Genomic DNA, 21884 nt, shown 5'->3' on the forward strand with positions numbered 1-21884 from the left:
AGCTCGCTTAAACCCCTCGGCCAACTGACGCCCCACTTAAAATGAATTTGGGAACATCAGCATTAAATATTTAAAATAGTCGAACACTTTGGTAAAGGACAACACAGAAGAAATCAATCATCATTGGTCATTGACTTGCATACCTGTAATGGTAACAATGGCCCAACAATTCTCCTTATACATTTTACCACTCAGACACATTATCTCCAGCTATCATATCAGTTAGCATTTCTACACAGACGACACCCAACTATACATCTCTGTCTCACCCCATCACCCAAACCCTCTTCACTCCCTCACTGCCTGCCTTTCTGACATCAATGTATGGATAAGCAAGAACTTTTTAAATTTCACAGAAGATAAAACTGAAATTATTTTAATAGGACCCAAAGCAGCCAGAGAACAACTCCAAACTACTCTGAGAGATTTTAACAGGCACATTAAATCAAAGGTCACAAACCTGGGAGTGGTTTTAGATTCAGATTTTAATTTTAATCCTCATTTTAATAAGGTAGTAAGTACTTCATTTTATCATCTCAGAAACAGTGCAAAAGTCAGACCTTCCTTATTGCAGAAAGACGCCAACATTTTAATATATGCTTTTATTACAAGCCGCATTGACTACTGCAACTCCCTTTTTACTGGTTTGCCCAAAAAGACTCAAGAAACTGCAGCTTGTTCAGAACACTACTGCTAGAGTTTTGACAAGGAAAAAGAAAACTGATCACATAACCCCTCTTTTAAAAACTCTGCAGTGGCTCCCTGTTTTTTTTAAGAATTGATTTTAAAGTACTTTTACTTGTTTTTAAAGCTCTTAACAGCCTTGCTCCTCCATCATACATCACTGATCCGTCATTTTATGTTCCAGCTCATTCACTTAGGTCGTCGAATGCTTAATTTTAAATGTTCCTCGTGTGTCTCACACAAGCGCAGGCCAGAGAGCTTTCTGTTTTTATGCCCCTGAACTCTGAACTCTCTCCCTTTGGACATCAGAACAGCAAGCTCTCTGGGTGTTTTTAAAAGTAAACTTAAGACTTATCTTTTTAATTATTTTAATTTGGAGTAATTTGTTTTTTGCCCTGGACTGTATTATCATTATTCGAATCATTGCTTTAACATTTATTTATCTTATTTAATTATTTATGTATCTATTTATTTATTGTATTCATTTGATCTTGTTAATGCTACCTTATGTTTAACTTTTCTTTCCACTCTTACTTATTTTATTAGTTTTACTGTATTGATTTGATTTGATTTAGAATCATGCCTTTTATAATTTTGACATTGCTGTTGTTTTCTGTCTCTCTGTTATTTTGTGAAGCACTTTGGCCTGCATGTTTATATGTATGAAAGGTGATAAATAAATAAAGTTGAGTTGAGTGTAAATAGTCAGGATGCTGATGTGAATCTTAAACTCATTCTCACAAAGCTTCTCTTGTCTTGTGTAAATCTTGTCAATATACTTTATCTCTAAACATTTGTAAAACAACCAACAGGACTGACCCGCAGGTAGATCTTTGCTTCATGGCACGAGCGGTCTCCAACGGCGAGTTTAAAGGTCTTCAGCAGGCTGCTCTGCTGGCTGTCTAAGAACAGAGTCCTCCTGATGGACTCTTTCTGGTTCTGCTTCCCACTGTCCAACTGAACCTCCACCATGAAGCCTGGGAAACATGCAGACACATAAAGAGACACATTAGGCAGAAATACAGCCTGCATTAAACACAGAGACACATGAAAATGTTTGTATATGCACAAAGAAACACAGACTTGCACCGACACATTACATGACTGCTGAGCCACATGCAAATATACACGCACAGTGGTTAGCATGCTCGTGGTGAAGAGCCTTCATGTGTTGCAGCACAGTATGTAAAAACACACTGAGGGCATTACTCCGGCCCACATGGCAGCAACTATGCACAGAACACAGACAATACACACCCACACACTTTAAATAAACACACACACACTTTTCTAAACTGCTGGAGCCCACCACCTTCCCCTCTATTTACATGATTGTTCTTTTATCTTGATCTTAACTGCAGAATTGACCACAGTGAGGTCCAACATAGTTGTGGCAACACAGAGAAAGCAAGGTAATAGGGACCATGTGTGTGTGTTTCTGTGAGTATGTGTGTGTGAGAGAAGGACAGAGAGAGAGAGAGAGAGAGAGAGAGGGAGAGAGAGAGAGAGAGAGAGAGAGAGAGAGAGAGTGTGTGTGTCTGCCTCACCTAGATCAGAGGGGAGGTGCTTCCCATTAGCCTGCAGGCAGAACCCGATGCTGACACTGGAGGTTGAACACAGAACCAAAAAATGAAAAAGAAACGTCTTGTGTTGTGTGCATCAGAAAAGACGTAAGTGGTGAAGGTTAATACTGACTCAAAAACCATAAGTTCATTTGGCTTCATTGTAAAAAGGTTCTCCAGTTTCTCTTCCCATGCAGTGTTTGCTGAAGTATCAGACCACACAAACCGTTTCCATAGCCACGTGTGTTTACGATCCGAAAGATGACCACTTCAGAGCATTGTATGCTTGATTTATAAGTGGTCACATGGAGTTAATATTGTGTAGGTGCATGAAGCGTCACAAAAAGGGAGGGTACACTTAAAGCTGTCTTCATTTCTGCCAACCCTAAACCGCTTCTTATTCACTTCGGGAAAGTTACAACCTTTTTCCAACCTTTAAATAATTATTACGGCACTTGTCTTTCCATGTAGCGACTCCACCTTTCTCCCACTTCCTCTTCTCCTCTGCTCAACTTGTCTTCCCCTTGTTTCCACAGCAGCAAAAACACCAATAACCACGAAAACAAGTCTCCTCCTATCAACCTACAGGGCAGAAACTACAACACCAGCCGGGTTTGGCACACGTCTCTCTCGTCAGTCTGAAAATGTTCCACATTTAATACGTTGTTTAAAGTGAGCTTGTGGAAAGAGCTTCATTGAAGTTGGGAGTAAGATGAGTTCCCCCTTTCTTCTCTCTGGATCCCAGCACACCGTGTGGAGCTCAGAGCAGCTTGGAAAGGGAACTGGTAAACATGAAGTCATTTGACATTCTCGCGGGGCACAAGTTTGGAAAGCTGAAATTGAACTAAGATGTTTCTTACATAACATAAGCAAGAGTTTCCATGTTCTGTTATTTTCAGAGAGTGCTCTGACCACTTCTAGGCTTTACAAGATCTTTCCCCTACAATGACAAATACTGTATGTTACATCAAACAGCCTATAATCTTCCCATTAACACAGAAGACTGATGTCCTCACCAGGACACAGCAATGGTCCCAGTCTCTGTGAACAGCTCACACGTCTTCTCCTCCTGGTTGAACATGGTGGGCTGCACGGTAAGAGAGGCACTGGCGCTCACTATTGGCCGAGCCCTGGAGAGAGGCACAGACCAGGAGAGAATAATAACAAACCCAACACTACACAAAGTTGTTATTCATTGTCATTCTATATGAACTAATACATACCTGTATAACACAGCTTTATCAACCCCAAACGCACCAACAATCAGATCTACAAGAACAGAGGAGAAATGAAATATGAGACGATATAAAAAATAAGAGAATATAAAAGAAGCCAGAGGAATGTTTCTGCAGCACCTGGGTATCCATTCTGATCCAGGTCTCTGTTTCCTCTCAGAGCATATCCAAAGCTGGCAGGGAAGGAGCTGGAAGCCCATTGGCCGGACAGAGTCTGAGTGGGTGTGTCCATCAAACCTCCTGTGTGACCGTTGTAAATAAGAACCACCCCGTGTTGGTTGTCTCCTCCGTAGGGACAGCCGATAGCCATGTCTGAATGAGTTTATCAAAAACACACAACATCTCAAAATCTGTAAGCCATAGATGTGAAGTATGGATGCCAGTATTTCTGTCTGTAGCACATAGAGGAGATAAAAGTCCAACACAACATGCTTATGTTCCTGGACCAGCAAAATTATAAACAAGGTTTGTGAGGGAACAGTTGAGGTAGCATATACTCACCATTGAATCCATCCTGGTTGAGATCACCCAGAGGAGCCAGCGAGGAGCCAAACCAGCTATAGGCCTGTTGACCCAGGAGGTGGGACCGACCGGGCTCCAGCAGAAGAGGTTCTCTCTGAAGATATACATACACCTTACCCAGCTCCTCCAGGCGCCCACTGGACCCTCGGCGCATGAACATTGGAGCTCCCACCACAAGGTCATCCAAACTGAGGAGGTAAATAATGAGTGGTTTGTTCATTCTGATCTATGTTAAAACCAAGGAGAAACATGTGGTAGAAAGAAAGGATGCAGATGCAGAAGTGCTAAAAACTGCAGTTCTTCAAGTGTCCACTTGAGGCTGGCTGCAAAAGCCCCGGAAGCCACAAACACACCTATTCCAAAAAGCCGATCTTTACAGCGGAAATAAACATGTTTACAGCCTGGTGCAAAAATACGGTTTGGGTCTGAATAGCTCATGTCCCTGTTCGTACACACTGGACGGAGATCAGAATTTTTTATTACTGGTTAGTTTTGGAGATATTAAGGTTACAAGTTTCACTAATGAATGTCATGGCTGACAGGCAGGAACACTGTAGAAGTTAGCAAGGAGGCTAAAGACCCGTCTCAACTCCAATTATTTTTCCCATGCCAGGTTGACCGATAGTTAGGATGAGTCAGCATTTCCAATATGGCCACCGCCAACGATTGGCTTCAAAATTCTGTTACAGAAACCGATGGATGACGCAACTACATCTGTGTTTTAAGCAGTCTGTGGTAGAAACATGGACTCCTTGGAAAAGACTAGCTGTCTCCTTTTGCTGTCTCAGAAATTGGTGTCTTCAGTTGATTATACCTTATTGAACACTTTAAAGCAGCTAATGGTTTAAAAAATGATCTTACTTCACACTGTTGGGTAAAAGCTGGATGTAGTGAGGATCTGTCAAGGCTTATTGACCTGTATTTGTATTTACAGTATCATACACCTCGTGTTGACTCAAACCTTGTTCTGCAGCACCACATTAATCTGTCACTGGTATGGCAGTAGGACTTAACATTGAATCTCATATCATGGTTGAAAAAAGGCAAAGAGGCAGGAAAGTAATTAATAAGCAGTGGCCATTGTTGAAAGAAGTAGGTTCTCATGAAGTGCCTCTGTCATGGTTATTAATGTGAAAAATGGAGAACTGAGGAAAACTATACACAGAACGAGAGTACGCAGTGTTTCAGAAATACTTCATGACATATTAGAGAGTGACAGGGTGACTGAACAAGCGTGGGAAACTTCCACAAAGTCACAGTGAGTCACAGTCACAGCTTCTATTACTCTCTTATTTAAAGCTAGGGTTGGTAGTCACGGAAAACTAGCATGAATTTGAATGTAGCATTTCCTCCGGACTCCGTCTAACCCCTCCCTCCCTCCCCTCGGAGCTCCTCCAAAACGACGTCCCTGCTCACATGCACGAGCGCCGCTGATTCACGACCATATGACGGTGACTCATTCAAAACCGGTCCTCAGCACATCATTTGTGTTCCGCAGAAAAAAGAAAACACCAAAACATTATCATAGTGAAAGTTAAAAACACAAACAAACATGAAATGTACGCGCAGGAGGCGGGCAGAACGGCAGGACGGGATTTGATTGGTTTCATCATTTGGCTCCTGATGGCAGGGATTGGTTAGTGTTTTCCCAGGTTTACTCCGGCTGTAGATAGTGGCTTTTTTCACTCTTTTTTAAGAACACATTATGTATTGTTTGCCATCAGGACATGCAGATAATATTAACCAGTATAACAAAAAGTGTATCTAAATCTGACTACCAACCCCAGCTTTAACCTTATGCTTCCCTTTTCAGTTATTTCACCCACTCTGCCTCCTTTCCTTCACTTCTCCGTCATCTGTGTCACCATTTCTCCCCTCACTCACCCGTCGCTGTTGATGTCAGTGGATGCCACTGCATAGCCGAAGTAGGACCCCATCTGGAACACATTACAAACAAGACCCAGTTAGCCTGTAATCACACCACAGTGCAGAGATCCCTTTCTTTTCTTTCATTTTCTTTCTCCATGTCCTTTTTTTCTCTTCTGTAGCCTCCACCACCAACCCCAGAAGCTTTCCTCCTCAATCTCTCAATCCCACAATCCCCCGGGGTCTCTTCGGCTCCCTTTTCATGGAGCTCAGTGTTTGAGCTTCTGTAAGCTGGAGGAAAGGTAGGGGGTCTGAGGACCGGGGTCTCAAACTCATTTAACACTCACTCTGAGAAAATACTCATTGGGCTTAGGTTTTTCCGGTTTAATTTCATACCATGTATGACAAATTAGGGTCATGTTACATCCCCGGCAGACTCTCACTTCAAAGTAATTTGTAGTGCAGCTATAGAAGTGAGTTTGGAGACCCTTGTATAAAAGTGTTGGGGTTGACTTCTAGTATCACACATGCTAAACAGCTCATATCAACATAAATCTTACATAAATCTTAAAGTTACTCAGACACCCTAGAAAAGCACTGCTGTGCCAGACACACACGTACACACTCTAGGAAACGTGATCAGCACTTCCTGTTGCATTAAACCAAAGGAAACATTCAAAAAGCAAGGACATGTCAAACACAGATCAACTTCACAGTCATGAGATATCTTTCATGGGAATCCTCCTCTAGTAGTAGTATCAGTATATAAGCAGCAGAAGTTATTTAAATATCAAAAACTGTGCCACAACACATCAGGCTGTTAGCAACATCACCGTCCATTTAAGGTTGTGTCTAACGCCTGGTGTGAACAACGACATCTGATATTTACTTGACTTAATGCTTAAAAAGGTTAACTGTTTACAAACTGATGGGCCAAATAAAGTTTAATATATGAAAATATATCAACAGAGTGGCCGAATCAATACGTCACTGCAGCTTGATTTACCTGATTGTAATAAACTTTACAGAAACCTTTAACCTGAACATCTAATATTATTCAATTTATCTTTAGTTAATACCCGGCTCTCTTCCTGATCTTCCAGTTGTGAAAGATGCTTGATTCTGATTGGTCAAAACCCCTTGACAACGGTTATTAACTTTCACTAACATAAGCAACACCAGAGACAAACTGATCGCACGTCATGTCAAATCAATCAGCGGAAAAGAGTTCAGACACTTTTAGCTTCTGCTTGTTGACACCATAGAGTAGACCTTATGGTGAGGTAAAACCGTTAGCTTCCGTTAGCATCAAAACAATGTGGCTAAAACGTTAGCTTTGGTTAGTATGCTAAATCAGCACGCTATGGATGTTTTCATATTGGATCCTGTCCAGCAGTATTATCAAGGAGTGGAGCAGGTGAGAGAAACTTTAGGTTAGCGATCTCTACAAAGAAACTTAAACCATGAGCGGTGGTGATGATAGCAGCAGGGTTCAAAGTTGTGACATTAGTTTATTTTTAAAGGTGTGTGAACCGCAGAGCTCAGAGAAGAAGGAGAGCTGAATGAGGACAGTTTCATGTTCAATCCACCACAACAGGCAGAGAAGAATCCATCACCATGGAACGATCACTGACGAGGAATCACTGGGACTATTTTTAAAAACTGTACACATAAATCATTTAAATCAATAAAATAAGCATCAATCAATGTTTTTAACAACGAGTTTGTGTCTTAAGTTAGTAGCGGGGTAATAAGTGGGATAATGTATGGTTAGCAGGTGGAAGCAGAGGGGTCTTGTCTCACCGATCAGGATTCTATTTCCCATAACAACCTGCTAACTGTACATTATCCCTTACATAAATACTTATTTTTCTCATTTTACTGTAGCATTTGTGTCACCAGAAAAACTACAAGCATACAACATCTTCTACTCTCAGTACTTGCAGCTAATTTCAAATCTCTCATAAACACCCCGAAAACAATTCAATAATAAAGACACTGGAAACAGAGAGGTTCAGATCATTGATTCCACCAGAGGAATCTAATCCCCACACATATTTGTCTCTAATATAACATCGTATGGACATCTGTAAGTTGGACACTGCATCATCATTGGCTGTTGAGCCTTTAAAACATGACCCAGCACAGAGATGTTGTTTATCCCCATAACAAATGACTTCTTGCACAAAGATCCTCTGGAGTGTTTTTGCAGCTGACTCTGCTGCACGGTCAGAGCCCCCCCACAGAGCGAGCAGCATTAGCTCACAGAGAGCACAGAGTCAATCAGCCTGGAGTTTACCTCAGATCACTCTCACTATGACTTAGCAGTTTACTCAGTGCCCTCTGACACTGATGACCTCCCACACTGAGAAACACACACATGCATGCTTTTCCATGTTTACACAGATCTCACAAAATCAAGCCCTGCTCTATTCACTTTGTTTTATTCCTTCAATAAAGATAAATGGATGATCTGTGTATATTTACTTTAAAAGGTATTTTTATTCATTCAATATTTCATATTTAGAAAGTGGGAATAGAGAAAGTTACAGCTGAGGCCCAAATGATTAGCACCCCAGGAATTATGGATCATTTTCTTAAGTTCTGCCCAATGTTTGCATCATTGATAATCAAACTTGATAATCAAACATTCATACATTTTGGAATGTAAAATAGATTTTTGGGCAAGCTTTATACCAAATATAGTGAAAAATGGGGTGGTCAAAAATATTAGCCCCCATGTGATTTTTTGCTTTCAAAACACAGTGTGCAGTCAGCTGATTTCCTAACAACACCTGTCGGTCAATTGGCTCCAAAACGAAGCATACATCAAAATTGGTCCAACAGTTCTTAAAAGGGCACCAAAATCAAGGTCCTGGAGTGGCCTACAAAGAGCCCAGCAGCCTGTTGCACCAGCTGTGCGTAAGTTGAGTCCTAAGTTAGGGTGTAAAGTCCACCCTAAACCATACAGTGAAACTAGTTAGTTTGTAACTTAAGTTGTGTCGTTGTTTGGTTTCACCACGGAGACGTAAGGTTCATCTTAACTAGTAGACCGTGAAGTCCAAACTAACCAAAACATTGTTGCAGATATGAAGTTTACACTTCCAGCAGCCAATCAGAGGAAAGCACCAATTTTGATGCATTGTTATCTTTCATACCTAATCGTCTCAGAACTGACCAACAGCTGAAACAAACTAAAGTAAGGTGATAACTATAGCCTAAAGCCTTAATCTAGGATGTGTATAATAACAGTGATATTGAGTGGAAAAAGGATCAACTACAACATATGTTAATACTCAGGAGCGCAAATCTTGGTCATCATATTTTTCCAAAGGATGTAATTTCTCCGGGATATCGCGTTGTCAACGTAATATAGCTGGGAGAACCCTCTGTATCTCCACATCCTCCAAATCATCCCACCTTTCAAAACCACGCCATGTCAGCCGGTACTCTACGAAGGACTTCACACCTACTTGGAGCCAAGTTTAAGAATTAAGCTGTAACCTTTGCTTACGTAGGCACTACCTCAGCTGGTGCAACGCCCAAAATGTTAGTCGAGGGTAAACTCATCCTAAATGAGAAATTATGTTCAAACTAGGCTGCGTTTGAACTTACACTCAGTTGGTGCAACAGGCTGCAGATCTCAATCCTCTGGAGAATCTGTGGCGGGTGCTCAAATTGAAAGTCCATGCTCAGAAACCATGTACTTTGGACCAGCTGGAACAATTTGCATTGGAAGAATTGGACAAAATCTCTCAAGAGACATGTGCCAACCTTGTATAAAACTACTTGAAGAGGTTGTTGTCAGGTGTGGCTCAGAAAGGATGCATCATGACTACTAATGACCAGGGCGCTAATAATTTTGGACTTGTCATTTTTACCTTTTCTTGTTTCACCTCATTGCATCAATAAGATATTCTAATAAAACTTAGAGAACATTTTGTCTTTGTTATTTTGGAAACAAATAAACTATAAACACTTGTTGTTAATGGTCATTTTCATGGAGAAATCAAGGGTTTTATCTGATTTTACAAGGGGGATAATCATTTTGGCCTAAACTGTAGATATGAGGTCAGTGGCACTTCAGGCCTTCAAGTACACAGGATGTGAATGATTCATTTACTCAGAGGAACATTTACAAAAATAAACCTGGCTGTTAAATTGAGCTAGTGACATTTTGTTTTAAAAATGTTTCATCTGTGGGTGACATTTAAAGCAATGTGACGTAAACCAACGCTTCTCCTCTTCCCCCTCACTTTCCATTTTAAGAGCACACACTGAATCAATACAGCGAGGACCGAACACCGCCCTGCTCTGCTGTTTCTGGGTTTCATTTACAGATTTTGGAAACCATAAGCTTTGCATACTGTAAGCTTGAACTCTGACCCTGGTAGGCCTCCTCTCCATGGGGCAAATTCCTTCATCTTCAACCCTTTTTTTTACACATGACACATTTAATATGTACCCACACATGAAAAAAACAAGGCAGCCAGGCTAGAACAGGAAATCTCCAACCAGATGTGCACATACCTGCTCTCCTGCCAAGTTGAACAGAGACGTCATATCTCCTCCATTTAATATGGACACCTAAATAAACACAGACACAATCATGATTAATACAACACGTGGTTTATAGTCAGTTTTATTACTTGTTTCTATAAATTAGCAGTGAGGGCCTGAGTATTCTGTATGTGTGTGCTTGATTTTTAAAGACATCTGTGTGTATAATTTAAATGCAGAGTCCTTACTACTCCATACAGCATGAGTCCTTTAGGAACGCCTGTGATGAAATCTGAAACAAGGGAAGCAAGGGGAGAACGGTCAGAGGAGGTGATACAAAGAAAAGTCTAAGAGCTACAAACTGAGATATGCTGGATGAACTTTGAGACCAACATTTGTGAGATTTATTCTTTTGTTTTTTTAAGCTCTTGACAGGTATAATGGTCCCACGTTCATCTAGATACCCTTTCAGTCCCAACAAACTCAAGTGTGTTCAAACGGAACAGTCAAATATTAGACCTAGATTTGGACCCTGATCTCAGCTGTGAATTTCAGCTCTGTGTACAGTAAATATGACCCTCACCTTCCTCATCATCCCCACTGAACTCGCCAGCAGCCACAGAGTAACCTGCAGGAGAGATAAGACGGTATCAGCATGGACATGTTAAAAGGTTTTATAACACAGGATACCTGAATGTGTCTCAGCTCAGCTCAGACTGGGTCAGAGAAATAATCAACTCATCCCCTGCACAGATACAGAAGACCAATGCTTATAGCATACCACACAGAAAACTGTGACCAAACTGGTTAATGTTGTAGATTATTTCAACGGCTTATGCTTTTTTACTGCACAGTTGACTACTTTTTGAATGCAATGCTAAAGCACTACAATGAAAGGTGAGTTAAGTAAGTTAACATCTTCCATAAACATCATATTCACTTCCACTGCTACGCGGATGACACCCAGCTCTACCTCTCCACTAAACCGGACTCCTCACTTCCACCTTCTTCCCTAACCGATTGTCTCCTTGAAATAAAATCTTGGTTCACCTCAAACTTCCTCAAATTAAACAGCAATAAAACTGAACTTCTTCTAATTGGCACAAAATCTACATTAAACAAACTCCATAACTTCTCTATCCCCATCGACAACTCGTCCCTCTTCCCCTCCCCTCAGGTTAAGAGTCTGGGTGTCATCCTCGACAGCACCCTCTCCTTCACCTCCCATATCAACCACGTCACCCGGTCCGCTACTTCCACCTCCGCAATATTAACCGTCTCCGTCCTTCACTCACTCCCCACTCCACCGCCATTCTTGTTCACAGCCTCGTCACCTCCCGTTTGGACTATTGCAACTCCCCTCTGTTTGGCCTCCCCCACAAAACCCTCCATAAACTTCAACTGGTTCAAAATTCAGCCGCCCGTATCATCAGACGCACCGCCTCCATCCACCACATCACACCCATCCTGCAACAGCTCCACTGGCTCCCCATCACACACCGGATCAACTACAAAATACTTCTCCTCACCTTCAAATCTATACACAACCTCGCCCCTCCATATCTCTCTGACCTCCTCCATACTGCCACACCTGTCCGCACCCTCAGATCCTCCTCCTCCATCCACCTCACTGTCCCCCCTGCTCGCCTTGTTACCATGGGGAGCAGAGCCTTCAGCCGCTCTGCTCCCCAGCTCTGGAACTCTCTCCCACCTGACCTCCGCAACACTGACTCACTCCCACATTTTAAATCCAAACTCAAAACCCATCTGTTAAACTGGCTTACCCCATCTGACCACAACTCCTCTGTCCATTCACTTAAAACTTTTTAAATTGTATTTTATTTACTGTTTGTTATTTAAACTCTGTTTGTTTTTAATGTTGTAAGGTGACCTTGAGTGCCAAGAAAGGCGCCTATAAATAAAATGCATTATTACTATTATTATTATTATTATTATTATTATTATTATTATTATTATTATTATTATTATTATTATTATTATTATTAAGTGACTAATAGACTGACATGTGTGGGTTGCAACATGCTGCAATGCCTTCAACAACCCACCAAAATGTCCATGCCAAAGGTGCTATGGTTCCACAGTATGTGGACCTAATGTCAGAGTTGTGTTAAATATAAAATGTGTGAAAATGTGAGGAGAGAGGGGGCGGGTTAAGCCTCATGGTTGAGTTGCGCGCCCACATAGATGGTGGCCTGGTTCCATTTCAGCCTTTCCCCCACTCTATCGATTTCCTGCCCACTGTCCTCTCTATAAATAAAGGTGTAAAAGCCAAACAATAAAACTTAAAAAGAAAGATTATGCCAAAGCTTACCCAACAATTTATGTTGAAATTACCACAACACTGAAATTTGCACACAAAAATTGTACATAGATTTTGAGACAGGCAATCAACATCCGAGTTTGAGCTTCATGTTGAAACCAAGCCAGCCACAAACTAGCTAACAGTCTAGCAGTCTTTTCTAAAGAACTGGTGCGATGCTGCAAAGCAAGCGATCATATTTGCCGTGGTCCATATCACTGGATCATTTAGTTAATATCTCTAACTTCAGGGTTAGAGGTGTTTGTCCTCACCCATGTAGCTGTCATCGTAGCTCCCCTGCACCTGTCGAGTCTGAATCTGTCCGTTGACTGACAGCAGAAAGTAAGAGGGGTAGTAGGCCTTAACAATCTCCTCTGTGGTGGCTGAGATCAGCTGACCTGCAGGATGAACAGATAACAAAGGGTTAAAAGTCAGATGTTAAAATAAGAACTGTACCTTTTGAACTCTTCCTCCTGAATTGTTTCATTGTCATTTGTTCACGTCTATAATGGTAAATTGATTTTCTCATTTGTTTAAAGGAAAAATCTTTGAAAGCAATCTCCAGAAGCCCAACGCTATTTCACATTCCTGTGAGCTCACCTTGCCAGTAAAAGCTGCCTGGTCCTCCAAGCACAACTCTCCCATCCTGTAACACAGAAGCCAGAGCTGAGGCGTCTGTGTGTCATCATGAGTTTCAAACAAACTCTGCAAATCTGATGTACACAGCGAAATCCTTCACGGATTACATCAGCCGAAACACAGAGACAGTGTGATTATATAGAAAACTCTTACAAATGTTTCTCTTACCTTTGTGAAGTCTGCACTAAATCCGCCCTGACAATAGCCCTGTCCAGCAGGTCCATGTCGTTCTGCAATGAACAGCAGCAAACAGGGGAAGTACTAATAAATGGTCTGTTAAAATTAAAACAAAAGAACTCTAGAACATTCTGTTCTGTCGCACTTCATGGGTTCATCAAATCAAAACCGGATTCCAGATTTAAAACTTTGAAACTGAAGAAAAAACAAAGCCTCAGGGGAGCTAATGTGCTTAGCTGAAACAGCTTTCTTTACAGTCAACTTCAATAACTTTATGTGATCCACTCCTCAAAACAGATATGAATATTACAAACATAGCTTTAACGTTATCTGGCAACTATTTCTGACTACTGAGCTAAAATAAAACACAAGAAAAAATCATATCCATCCCTTTTATAACTTAGTCTGATTCTGCACTCCTTGAAGGTTTGCCATCATTGCAGTAACTTACCTGTTCGGCAAGGGGCGTACTCAACAAACGTTTTAAGGCTGTCTACAGAGAGGTAGCAGGTTCCTGTCACATCAGCAAAGGGTGCGTCGTGTTCAGTCCTCCAGTAATACCCAGGAGCACAAGCCTGAAAAAACAGAAGCAGCTCAGTGACAAAACACCAACACTGTTTTCAGCTAAGGACTATTTCAATGACTAAACTCCTCAAACATCAGTTGTGCAACCATCGACTGAAACTGTGGTTGGTCACTTTGAAAAGAAAAACAGATTAAGGTGGATTTTTAAAGCATTCGACCTGAAACATCTCAAAGCCTTTCAAATCAAACACATGAAAGAGCTGTGCCTCATAAAGTGTGCAGGCAACTCCACGGCTAGATTTAAAGCTCTTAAATGATATTTCCTCAGTCCTTGGTCAAGCTGGAAGTAGTTACGGACCCGCCATGCTAAGGGCCGTCCCAAAGGTTTTATTGCCATTTGCAGGAGAGAGGATCGCAGAGAGAGGAGGGAAATCTGAGGGGCAATAATCGAGGATACACGAGAGCAGCCCTCACAAAACGACACACCCCCCCGTATCTGATATCAGTCACTGATTGCTGGAGCAGATCAGACTTTACTGAAGCTTCACAACATCAAAAGAGTTTAATAATGGAGAAAGACAGACTTATCAGCAAAAACATTGGTTATTTCTTTATACTGAATTTTGGTGCCTGTGTTCGGGTGGGATTTGAGGCAATCAAATCTTCTCTTCTATCTTATATCTCTAAAATCTTTCTTTACATTATTAAAGACACTCACACATTACACTCTTGCATTTTAATATTTGATTCTGTATGGGTTTGGGTTTGGGGTTGGGGCTGGAGGTTGGTATTTGGATGGGGGGACGGGGGTCTTCTTATTAATTTGAACACTTTTTGTTACAACAAAAATGAAAAGCGCTTTACAAATAAAGTCTGATTGATTTATGGATTTATTGATTTATTGATTGATTGATTGATTGATTGATTGATTGATTGGTTGATTGATTGATTGATTGATTGATTGATTGATTGATTGATTGATTGATTGATTGATTGATTGATTGATTGATTGATTGATTTTTTGATTGAAAAGTCGTGACTATACCCAGCACTTACCCAGACAGAACTTCTCTGGTAAGGTTTAGCAGTGAGCAGGCAGATTACTATTTTGTTAAGATAACTTTCTTTTTGTACATAATGTTTTGTACTCATGGCTTATACTGCAGCTGGATTAGCAAATACTAGCAATACTTTTTAATTGAAGTTTTGTATTAGACCAAGAAACACAACAACCAGGGCTTCGCTCAGTAGAGGACCATAACGGCTATGACCAGGATTAAATCTTTATCCTAGAATGTGAATGCTTCCCTGCTCTTTGAGGACAAAATAATTAAACTGTGTGCATATTTACATTATTCAGACTTTTATTAGGACACCGGATCACACGTCATGAAACCAGGGCTGTGACGGGTAACGTTAAACCAGTACTTCTGGTCCCCTTTTGTAAGTTAGCTCACGGTAATAAATCAGAGTTTACAAAGTTCTGCCGTTGTTACATTACAGTTCATTATCATGCGTAACTACCAAGCGGCAACCTCCTGTCTCAAAATATGAAGCCCATGCGGAAGTGTTATAAACTGCAGTTCATTGAGCGTCCACTTGAGGTTGGCTGCAGAAACACCAGAAACCACATACACACACATTCAAAGAAGACGATCTTTGCAGCAGAAATAAACATGTTTACAGCCTGGTTCAAAAAACGACTTGGCTATATGTCGCAAATTTCTATATCACACACGTACGGGGGTGAATTTTTTCTAACGCAACGGTTCAGAAGATATTAAGATTATGAGTTTTGCCCAAATAAGGACATGACTGACTTGACTGACAGGCGGGAACACATAGCTGTTGGCGAGGAGGCTCAAACCCCGCCTCTTAACCTCACACTAAGTTTGGTTGAGTTCAGCATTTCCTATATGGCTCCCGCCGACGATTGCCTTCAAAACAACTCTCAGGAACAGATGGGTGACGTCACAGATACTACGTCCATTATTTATACAGGATATGGTAGCTACATATTAATGCATGACCTCATCACTCTACAAAAAGTTGCCTTGAACAAAGAGCAGTATCAAAAGAAGATCTGTATTTAATCCATATTCTTCCACTACAAATTTAAGAGCCACTTTTGTACAACAGTGCTCATGGGAAATTCAGTACGACCTATTTTGTCCAAAGGGGTGACTAGAATCAACACAACATGAAAACTTCTCACATTGCCTTTGAAAAACTGTGATTAGCATTTATTTAGTCTCAAAAACCTGGTCCCCACAGTCACATAAATGACCCCTCACTGAGTCCCACACACCCTGTTATCAATGTATTGACACCATCTTTCTTGGCTGATCCTCTGCATGTCTATAATCCAGCTCGTGCACTGAGGTCAACCAACCAGCTGCTCCTGGATGTGCCTAAGAATCACCTAAAAACTAATGATGTGTCAATCGCGAATGATCCGGCTCTTTGAAGTGAACGACATGAGCCGGCTCCTGATGGGAGACGATTTTTTCTTATTTTTCTCATCTTTTTCTGTTAAAGCCTCACGTGATTGATCAAGACATGTGGTGGCGTCTTGACCAATCACGTGTCCACATTGAGCAGTATGGGGAGGGGAGGGGTTACAGACACACACAACACAGTGAACACACCAACAGGAAGGAGGGAGACGAGAGGAAGAACTGTTTATCCATCATTGCAATTGGAAGAATAAAGACATTCAAGGGAACCTGCTGTTAATGAATGTGTTTAAAAGTTTATAAATAATATACATTCAATCAGAGATTGGTTATTTGTGTCTCATTGAGATGGGTTTTGTTTTTGTTCTTTATCATACATTTGATATAATCTATGTTTTTTACATTGGTAATTCATTTTACATATAATTTTATATTATTTTAGGTAATATAAATTTAAACAAGAAAAAATCTGAGGAGCTGAAAGAGCCGGCACTTTGTAATGAGCTGAGCCAAAAGAACAGGCTCTCTAAAAAGAGCCAGAATTCCCATCACTAATAAAAAACTAGGATTGATTGAGCCTTTGCAATATTGGATCCAAGCTCTGGAAAAGCTTACCTCTTCAGATACAATCAGCCTGAACTACTGAATGTTTTAAACCATTGTTGAAGAGACATTTCTTCTCTTTGGCCATCTCCTCAAGATGAGAACATTAATATCCCAACTGATGATCCTTGTTTTTACTGGATTTTACTATTTTATATAAATATGTTGTGTTGTTTACTGTTGTCTTCTTATACTTTCAACTTGTAAAGCACCAACATTGGTTGTTTCGGGCCAACCAACAACCGACCCATTATATTTATATTATATCTTACCAGGACACTGTTGCCATGAGATCGCACAGTTGCTCCAAACCACTGATGGGACTTGAACTCAACCTGAGTATTCACATCATTTATATAAAAATATCGATCACCTGTGAGAACAGAGAGAAGAAAAACATGTTAAAGAGCAATAAAACAAAGATTTTCAGCTCTTCAATGATTCAGATTCACTCTGCTCCCTCATCTGAAGAACCGATGGTTTTATAACTGAGTCACAAATCCCACTGTCACTGGGGTTTGATATGTGTGCAGTAAGGGCTTCATCAGAGAGCGGTCTACATATGTTCTTGACATTTTACATGGATATTTTATGACCTTGTTCCTCAGGGTCTGCAGTCTTAATCCATCCTCCATGCTGAGGCAGACATCAAATAGCTCAAAGGTACTTGGACCTTGTTGTGACTGTAACCCACACGGCTGAAGCTCATTGTACCTCAGGTTGTGTTTTACGAAGAGGCCCTGGCAGAACGGAAGTGAATGGGGAACAGTGATGAGGGAGGGGCTGGCAGGCCGTGAGAAGTGTGTTTGTGTTAAAGTGTGGTTTCCTGCCAAACATTTCAGCTTTGCCACTTCAGCACTATTTCACTTTGTTATTTTGCCCTTTAATTAAAAGCTGTTAGAGTAAAGTGAGAAAACGTAACTAATTGCATTGCTTTTATTGGTCCAGAAAACGTTACCTTTCAGCCTGGTTGCGTTTACGACCTGTAGAACAGTTACGGCATGTTCCTGACCTGCTCCAGGTACTAAAAGTAAAGGTAATGTTGGGATTTGCTGTCAAATTCTGTCATTTTTCTGCAGAAACTTATTTTTTATCATGTTTGTTTGTTTGTTTTTTGCCACCCAGCATGTATTTGGTGAAGCCTGATGTCATCGATTCGCCCCCCAAAAAAAACAGTTAGGTCCTATTATTAGCTCAAAAAATGGAAAGTTATTTTCATGTGCCTGTAACTCAGTAAGCTTTGCTGTGGTATATTTCCTGATATATGTGCCGGCTGTCTGCAGCGGAGTGGTGACATTAAACTCTCCTGGCTGCCTGTTGGTTCGTGGAATCTGGGCTGTGTCCTCAAACACACCATGAATCCTGAGGCCTGTAATGGGAATTGCAAAGACCACTGAGTGTAAAAGCATTAGCATGTGTGTGCGTGTGTGTAAGAGAGTTTAAGTGTGGCTCTTTCTAGATGCATGTATCACATTTCATAGGCTGACAGCAGGGACAGTTTGTAAACAGTAAATGTGTATTTATGTGTGCAGAGTTTACACAGTCACAGCTCTCAGTCTGTGTAAACCAGTGTTTGATATCTGCATGTGAGACTGTGCGATAAGTCAGCCCCTGTGATCCTTAAACAGCGGTTCTTATCACTTCCTGCATCTCTGGTAGAGGTTCTTTTTTTTCTGGCAGAACTAGGGGCAGCCCGATCCTCTGGGGTCCTAGTTTCTCGTAATGACTCTGCCCTAATTAAAGAGGGCTCACAACACTGGGCCTGAGTCCAGCAGGAAATCAAAGCTCTATGAACACACTGCAAACACAGCACACAACCCAAAATGGAGACCTCACCAAGGGGTGGGTTGCAGTTAAGCCCGAGCCACCATTAAAACACAGGAGGGACATCAAAGCCTGGTTTCAATCACAACAGAGAGCTGCTGGATAAAGAGCTATAAGATGGCAGGGAGCTGCACTCCTGGCCTCAGGGGTCGAGCACAGCGGTGCTTAACTTGCGATGCTACCTATAGCTTCTCTCTGCCACTTTTATGGCTGGTTACAGACCGCTGAGAATTTACTGCACAGTGCTGTCTCAACTGTTTAACAGTACTGCGGGGGAAAGTGACATTTTAATGTCCCAGAATAATATGAGTTACTCACTACTGCTGAGATTATGATGCAGGTAAAATCCTCTCCCTTGGATTTTGAATACTGGGCTTGATTTTTCACAGAGTCCATTTTTATCTGTCCGAGAGTAAAAAGAGGCCGACCGTCAATTTGGATTTTAACAAGACATCCTACCTTGCTTGTCAAAGTTGATTAGGCTGCAGTTAGCTTGGCTCCAGGGGCACAGGTACACCGCTCCTCCTTCAGTGATGTTGGGCTGGCTGGTGTTAGCCTTCGGAGCCCCGATCAAAATACTGGTACTAGAGAGTAGAAAGAAGAAAACATTACATCGTGCTGAAGAGATTTGGTCTAAAGTCATGCATTTATTCTTTGTATTCACATGTCATACACACATACATATAATACATCGGAGCAGTATGCAGAGTAAAAAGGAGCTTAAAAATGTGTGTTCATGCACTGTAAACCTGAACAGTACTTCTAACTCATAGCCATTAAGGGTACAGCACTCAAAACCAGCTATTTAGTTGAACCAACAATTAATTATTGTGTTATCCAAAAGATTAATGTTGTTTTAATTATATATGGATCAATTTGATTTAGTTAATATTCATGTCCAAATAACTTTTGAGTGTACAGAGGGACGCTGCGTATGACGTCATCAACGTCACCACGTAAGTCTTCACACACTTGAAAAACCACAATGTCTGTGCTTCATGAAGCGGCAAGTAACGAGGAAAGACAACGCCAAACCGCTGTACCGGTACAGGGAAGACCAACAATGATCCAACAAGAGACAGGGGAGCAGAGGAACTAAATACACAGAGTCATCAACACAGGTGTGAACACAGGACACAGGTGAGACTAATGAGGAACTAAATACACAGAGTCATCAACACAGGTGTGAACACAGGACACAGGTGAGACTAATGAGGGGAATCACAAGAGGAGGGAAACACACAAGGACATGACGTAAAACTAAACTGGAGACACAAGGATTCAGAACTACAAAATAAAACAGGAAACACAAGACTAGACTAAGAAAACACAACAAGAGACATGGATCACTAAACACTCAAGGGACACAAAGGATAACTAACACAGAATAAACACGGGGAGGAACCAAGGCATTAAACACAAGAACTAAACTACCAAACCATGACATGGACTCAGTTTCATCTAGTATGTATGAATCAAACATATAAAAAATGTAACTAATAAATTTAAGTTGGGGAAACTTGAAAATCAAAAAAAAGAAAAGAATTGAGTAAACTGAAATCGTATTTTATCATTTCAGTTATCCTCAAAAATGTTATTTTTGCTACTTAAAAACTCTTATGTAATCAGTTACCACAAACACTTTGAGTCATTTCAACTTGTTCGGGTTTACAGTGTATGGAATAATTTTTGTCCTGAGAGTTGCAGGAGGGGGAGCAGGTTGTTGATTTTTTGTTTTTGATACCAAGCTCCAGGAGTTCACATGTCAAAGTACGCCTCGGCAAGACCTACCTCAAACTCCAGCTCTACCCCTGATAGGATCTAAAATCATTAAGTACAACCACAAAGAGGCAGTTGAGGCTGACCTTTCACTTATTTTCCAGGGTTCTTGATTATTTCGGTGACTGTAAAGTCAAAAGAATAGTTTCTAGTTAGTTTTAATCTGAGGATATCCAGTTCAGTTTCTCTAAATGGCTGTGTTTCTGTTGTCACTAACAGTTCATCAAGGAAGAACAACATCATGCATAACTAACCAGGAAGTGTAAAGTAAGTGAATATGACTTTGTTTGATTTGCTTAACATTTAGCCTTTGAGGTAACCAAAGCAGTGAGATAATAAATGCTTAGAAACACACGATAAAGAGTTCATGATGAGAGCTTTAAAAAGTTTCACAGTCACAGCTGCTTTTGCCCTGCTGCTGTGCCATCGTACAAGTCAGGTGAGTCACTCATTTCAGAATATCATCCCCTGAAAGATTCAAAAGAATACGCGGAGGGAAATAAAAAATAATCTGTGTGCATATATTCACTGGATATTGTGTAAGGGCACACAAATCACACCTTCACATCTCTGCACGTTCACATGGGTGTGTATGTGACTCTCATGCATGCACTCCCCCATGAAAATAAACATGTGCAAGTGTTTGTGTACGTGTCTCTGTATTACAAATGAGCCTGAAGGTATTCAGACAGCGCTGCTAAAAGGGCCGAGCCGTGAGCGAATGGGACAACTTAAGATGTTGGTGACTGATGACATTAGCAGGGATCAGACAGACTCATAACTCCCCCTCATCCCCCGAAGTGTCTGGAAAGCACAGGAGGAATATTTACATGGCTGGATGAGCTTCTCTTATAAACCATTCACTCCTCAGCCACTCAGCAGAGGGCGAAGGCTTTAAATGACCCGCTCTTTCAAAGCTGCAGGTCATTTAACCCACCACCACCGCCCCCTGGTTTGTCTGCACATTTAGATTATGAGATATAAGGAAGTTAAAAACACACATAATGAAAACACAACAGTGACTTTTGTAATGCACTTTTAACTGGTCCAGTCAGAGCTCCCTCCTTGGTTCAGACCGCCCCTGCTGGGTTTTAGCAAGTAACCAGTGGAACCAGTATACATCACTCCAGTGCTCATCCATTAACACTGGCTGTACAATTTTTGTTATGTAATTGATTGTATTGATTCATTC

At 41.1% G+C, this 21884-nt stretch overlaps 1 protein-coding gene across 1 annotated transcript in view; it reads right to left on the reverse strand.

The window, feature by feature from the left end:
• The window catches only part of LOC117818473 (integrin alpha-5-like), a 61089-nt gene that overhangs the window by 33019 nt on the left and 6186 nt on the right, over positions 1-21884 (reverse strand). Inside the window, exons 2-17 of the mRNA XM_034691373.1 lie at positions 19373-19497; positions 17362-17462; positions 13957-14080; positions 13497-13558; positions 13290-13335; positions 12962-13087; positions 10953-10997; positions 10618-10661; positions 10400-10456; positions 5888-5940; positions 3983-4191; positions 3602-3793; positions 3470-3515; positions 3263-3376; positions 2232-2287; positions 1504-1661 (exon numbers count right to left, since the gene is read on the reverse strand). Coding sequence (XP_034547264.1) covers positions 1504-1661; positions 2232-2287; positions 3263-3376; positions 3470-3515; positions 3602-3793; positions 3983-4191; positions 5888-5940; positions 10400-10456; positions 10618-10661; positions 10953-10997; positions 12962-13087; positions 13290-13335; positions 13497-13558; positions 13957-14080; positions 17362-17462; positions 19373-19497 — 1558 coding nt within the window. The remainder of the gene's footprint in view (positions 1-1503; positions 1662-2231; positions 2288-3262; positions 3377-3469; positions 3516-3601; positions 3794-3982; positions 4192-5887; positions 5941-10399; positions 10457-10617; positions 10662-10952; positions 10998-12961; positions 13088-13289; positions 13336-13496; positions 13559-13956; positions 14081-17361; positions 17463-19372; positions 19498-21884) is intronic.

This window comes from Notolabrus celidotus, chromosome 1 (assembly GCF_009762535.1).
Source record: "Notolabrus celidotus isolate fNotCel1 chromosome 1, fNotCel1.pri, whole genome shotgun sequence".
Classification (NCBI taxonomy): domain Eukaryota; kingdom Metazoa; phylum Chordata; class Actinopteri; order Labriformes; family Labridae; genus Notolabrus; species Notolabrus celidotus.